This window comes from Orycteropus afer, unplaced genomic scaffold (assembly GCF_000298275.1).
Source record: "Orycteropus afer afer isolate SDZICR_OR568_19922 unplaced genomic scaffold, OryAfe1.0 scaffold00024, whole genome shotgun sequence".
Lineage (NCBI taxonomy): Eukaryota > Metazoa > Chordata > Mammalia > Tubulidentata > Orycteropodidae > Orycteropus > Orycteropus afer.
In genome coordinates this window covers 14523445-14529093 of record NW_006921611.1, presented here as the reverse complement: position 1 = coordinate 14529093, position 5649 = coordinate 14523445, and the positions used below count along the sequence as shown (strand labels likewise).

Here is a 5649-nt window from a genome sequence, read left to right as displayed (position 1 = left end):
GAGACCATCCTTTCCTCATGAAACTGCCTTGGCACTTTTGTTGAAAATCAACTGACCATAAATGTATGGGTTTATTTTTGGACTCTGATTTGTCTTCCATGATCTCTATGTCTATCCTTAAGTCAGTCCCGTGCTGTCTTAGTCATTATAGCTTTATCTTAAGTTCTGAAATCAGGATATGTAAGTTCTTCTACTTTCTTTCCTTTTTTCAAGATTATTTTGGCTATTCTGGTTCCTCTGTATTTTCATATGCATTTTAAGATTAGCTTGTCAATTTTTCATTCAAAAATGTCTGCTTTCAATTGAGATTACACTGAATCTTCTAAAACATGAACATGGATTATTCTCTCCATTTATTTACATCTTCTTTAATTTCTCCCAGCAATGTTCTGTATTTTTCAGTGTACATTTAAGTCTTGCATATGTTTTGTTAACCTTACTCCTACATACTTATTTTTCTTAATACTAATATGAACAGAACTTTTTTCTTACTTTTATTTTTCAAATTGTTCAGTGGTAGTACACAGACATATAACTGATATCTGTATATTGATTGACCTTGTATCCTGATACCTTGCTAAATTCCTTTATTAGTTCTATACTAGGAGTCTTTAGGAATATTCAGGATCATGTCATCTGTGAATAAGACAGTTTTACTTCCCTTCTTTCCAATCTGAATGGCTCATATTTCTTTTTCCTGCCTATTGAATGGAAATGACATTCCCATGCTGTCGAACCTTTAGGTTGTTTCCAAATTTTCACTATTATAATAAATGCTTTAATTAATAGCCTCAAAAATACATTGTAGGGTAAATTCCTAAAGCAAGATTGCTAGGTCAAAGGATTAATATAAAGAACGTTCAAATGTATAGGTTTTTAAGTGGCAAAGAAACAATGTGAAGGCTCACATAGTCTTTTTTTTTAAATGATGATATAGGAGCTAAGAGTAAAAGCACTAAGGTTCAGGTTAGATTCTTGAAATTTTGGAAAAACTCATGTAGAACTTATATGTGAAAGGTCTGCCAAGCAGCAGTGAGGATCCAGTTATAATAATAAGAAATTATATTTATATATATATATATATTTTAAGTTGGCCTTGCTAACTTGGAGTAGAGAAAAAAAAAATTAGAAAAATTAGGATATCTGTATTAGGGTTTGATAAGTTTGAACTAGAAAGAGGTTAAGAGAATAAGGAAAGGAGAGTAATAGTGAGAATCACAATGGTTGGTATGTTGGCTGGGAAAATTAGATGAGAAAGGTTAGTTGACAGAGAGAACACAAGGGGTTAGAAGGTGAAATGAAGTAGATAAGCAGGTTTGGTAGGAAGAATAGGGGTGGGCAGTGTTGAAGGAGGTTGTAGTCAGAGGGAAAGGAAAATTCCAGTTTCAGGTAACTGCACAGCCAAGGGACTGAACAGACTGTGAAGCTGTCTAAGTCGTCAATGAGGCTCCCAGAGTCCCCCAGGGTAATGGCAAAATGGTGGAAGGAGGGTTAACTTTGAAATAAGTGTTGCTCCTTTCATGTAGAATTAATATCCAACTTACCTATCTCAACTGTAAAAAATCACTGATTTAGAAAGTGTCATATGAAGAGGTCATGAGAAACATTCTACAATGGGTTTATTATTAACAGAGATAAATAAACACATGTGCATGCTTTTGACCTAATAAAACTAAAACGTTCAAATATAACTTTTACAAAAAAGTAGACAAGTAAATCTTGTCCCCACCATTTATAATGTATTTGCTACAAAATCTAGGTAACAATTCAAAATGTATATATCAATCTTATGGCCTCTTCAGCAATTTTCTATTTTCATACATAGGTGTAATCACCTTAAAGTAAATCTCCCCCTTTTTTTTTTACTGATACTATTAGAAATAAGGGAGTTCTGGTAGTGCAGTACCTAAAAGCACTTGACTGTGAACCAGAAGGTTGGTGGTTCAAACCCACCAGCCACTCCTCAGAATGAAGGTTGGGCAATCTACTTCTGTAGTGATACTGCCTCGGAAACCCAAGGAGGGGTCGCTATGAGTTGGGGCTGACTCAACGGCACATAACAACAACATTAGAGATAAGTTATATTTCCTGGGTTACTGAAACGTTTTTACCTTGAGTTGTGAGCTGCCCTTCCTGAGCCTGTACACAACGAAGCTCTTCAATGGTTTCCTTCAGAGAATCCCTTTCTGTTCTTAACCTCTGAAAGGACACAAAACCATGAAAGGTTAGCGTCAAGCCTTACAATTGTGCTCATCATTGGTTTTACCCTTAACTAACAGAATGATAAATAGTAGTGAACTTACTTTATCTCTTGATTTTCTATGAAATGATTAAAATAATTTTTTTTCATTTAGCAATACTGAATATCTACTACATCAAGGCAATAAGCTATTCACAGTTAAATATTGTCTATTCCTTCTCAACAGTAAGTACCTCATTTCTTAAATAACATTATTTTCATTAAACATAAAAGATCAAAGAACAAAGATTTTAAATATTCATAAATTATGACAAAGTCAAAATATTTTTAAAAGATTCAAAATATGCTAAACAATGAGAATCGCATCCTCTAATAAATCATATGGAAAACATGAAAGCTATGTAAACTTAATGTCGTGAGCAGAACAATGTTAAACACAACAGAAGTGGAAAAGATAAATATATATTAAGAAAATTAGGATGGAAATAAGTACATTCATTCTATCTTTTGTTTAAGGTCTATTTCTGAAATACATAAGGATATCTTCTATAATTTAAAAATAAGCAGGATCTCTACTTTTTATTCACAAATGGAAGGAATTAATGAAGTAGTCAAAACATGAATTAAAGATCATTGTCCCCATTTAGCAGTGCTGAAAACCAAAATGCCCGATATATACTTACATCCTTTTCTTTTTGAAGACCGTCTACTTTTTCTTTCAGTCGCTTATATTCAAAATCCAATTTATCTGCTTTCTTTGACTCTTCAGATAATCTATTTTGCAGTTCTACTACCTGATGTAGAAAAATAACATTAGTTTTTAAAATTTGAAACATTAGAAATGATCACTATTTTCTTCTACATATCTATGAACCATTCCCCAAAATATTCCAATAAATGTATATGTTACAGCAGCCTAACAAAGTGGAGAACTAGGAATAAAAATCTTCCAACAAAGAATGGGTTCCAAAACCAGAATCATGCAATAACAACTCAAAATTATAAAGAATCTATAAGTTTTATTTCTGCAATACAGGTAACTGGGTAGATTGAAAACTCTCTTGCTCTAAAATGAAAGAAACGCTAGGGGAAAAAAGTCCAATTGCATAGCTAAGTTTATAAGACAGTAAGGGAAATCCTCAAGGGCCATAACCAGATTAGAACATTGGTGCAGAAGCCACCGGTATGTGAGTTGTTATTGCCAATACCAGGAACTGAAGAGCTTTAGGTTTAACAGGAGACAGGTGGGTGTTAAGCTACATTGTGATCTCAAAGGTGTTAAGTCAGTAAAAAACAGGTTGGAGGGAGGTGGGAAAGAGGGAGGGAGGAACGAAGTCAGTTCTCTAGCTGGCAAAGACAATAAGAAAACTTACCTGGCTAAAACTGAACTCTTGGTTTTAAAAAGTATTCCCTGAAATTTGAAACCATAACATGCTAATATGTGGACTTGTGTTTGAATTTTTACTACTTGCCTTATCTGGGAAACCCTGAACCAAGCAATTAAAGTACAGCGGTCCTGGTTGGTAATGCAGTGGAAAATCTGGCACAAGCAAACACGCCCTGTCTGGAGGAACACAACTTCAACTCAGGCCCCTCAGGATTCCCAAAGATAAAGATGAGCCAAATGAAAAAGCAAAATCCAGAATTACAGAGGCCATAAAAAATAAGCCACTATGAACAAGTCAACAGAAAATAGTAACAGCTGGGGCAACAACAGCAACAAAATAGCACAATAAGATTCCCAAAGATTTCAGATGGGACCATCAGACTCAAAAAAAGATATAGTAGGTTTAATCTTAAGACAATTAAACAAAGCACTACAGAAGACCAAGCAGAAGGTCTCATACTCCCATCTCAAAACTCAGTATATACCCATGGTAGTCAAAATAGCTTGGCACTGGTACAATGACAGACACACAGACCATTGGCACAGAACTGAAAATCCAGAGGCAGATCCATCCACCTATGAAGCTGATCTTTGACAAAACGGCTGAAAGCCATTAAGTTGGGAAGAGAGAATCTCTTTCACGAAAGGTGCTGGCAAAAAGGGATATTCATTTGTAGAAAAATGAAACAAGATCCATATCTCACACCATACCCTAAACTAATATACAAAAACTAACTCCAGATGGACATAAGACCTAAATGTAAAGCCTGAAACTATAAAGTTCATCAAAGAAAAAATAGGAGCAAATGTAGGGACCCTAATTTATGGCATAGACACTATCAGACATAACCAAAAATGCACAAACAACAGAACATGAACTAGATAACTGGGGCCTTCTAAAAATTAAATTCTTATGTATATCAAAAGACTTCTCCAAAAGAGTAAAAAGAGAACCTACAAATTGGGAAAAAATATTTGGGCAACAAAATATCTGACAAGGGACTAATCTCTAAAGTTTGTAGAAGTCTTCAATACCTCAACACCAAAAGCACAAACAATCAAAGTAAAAAATGGGCAGAGGGCATGAACAGACATTTCACCATAAAAGATATTCAGGCAGCCAACAAATACATGAAGAAATGCTCATGATTGTTAGCCATTAGAAAGCTGCAAATCAAAACAACAATGAGATACCATCTCATCCCAGGACTAAGAGCAAAGTTCAACAAGACAGAAAACAACAAATGCTGGTGAGGGTGTGGAGTGCTTGGAACTCTCATACACTGTTGGTGGGAATGCAAAGTGGTACAACCACTGTGGAAAATGGTATGGCGCCTCCTTGAAAAGGTAGAAATAGAAATACCATTTGATTCAGCAATCCCACTATTAGGTAATATATCCTAAAGAAGTGAGAGCTGGGACACAAAAGATATATGTACACCCATGTTCATTACAGTACTATTCACAATAAAAAAGAGATGGAAATAACCTAAGTGCAAATTAACTCATGAATGGATAAACAAATTGTGTATAAGGTACATATACACAATGGAACACTGTGCAACATTAAAGAATAATGAAGACTCTGTGAAACACCTCATAATGTGGATGAACTTGGAGGACATTATGTTGAGTGAAATAAGTCAATCACAAAAGGACAAATATTATATTAGTCCACTACTATAAAAAGTCAAGGAAAGATCTACATATGGAAGGAAAATTTCTTTGTTGGTTACCGGGGAATGGAAGGGAGGGAAGGGGAAATTGCTAGCTAGGTAACAGATACATATTGATTTGGGTGAAGAGAAAGACAATATACCAAAATCAGGGACCAGCACAATATCACGAAGGAAAAGGAAGACATGGAGAGGTGCACAAGAGGTACAGATAATAAAGATAAACACTATTAGAAACACAATTCTTTATTATCAGTAATAACAAACATTTATCTATGGAAAACATGGAAAAAGAAAAGATGGGTGTGATAGTTGGAGTTGTGTGTCAACTTGGCTGGACCCCAGTTCTGTGTGGTTGTTCCCATGATGGGATCAGATGACTGTGT

The 5649-nt window shown here is 34.9% G+C and overlaps 1 protein-coding gene across 1 annotated transcript in view; it reads right to left on the bottom strand.

Moving 5' to 3' along the window:
• The window catches only part of HOOK3 (hook microtubule tethering protein 3), a 175824-nt gene that overhangs the window by 47698 nt on the left and 122477 nt on the right, over positions 1 to 5649 (bottom strand). Inside the window, exons 12-13 of the mRNA XM_042783660.1 lie at positions 2884 to 2994; positions 2112 to 2199 (exon numbers count right to left, since the gene is read on the bottom strand). Of these exons, the coding sequence (XP_042639594.1) occupies positions 2112 to 2199; positions 2884 to 2994 (199 nt within the window). The remainder of the gene's footprint in view (positions 1 to 2111; positions 2200 to 2883; positions 2995 to 5649) is intronic.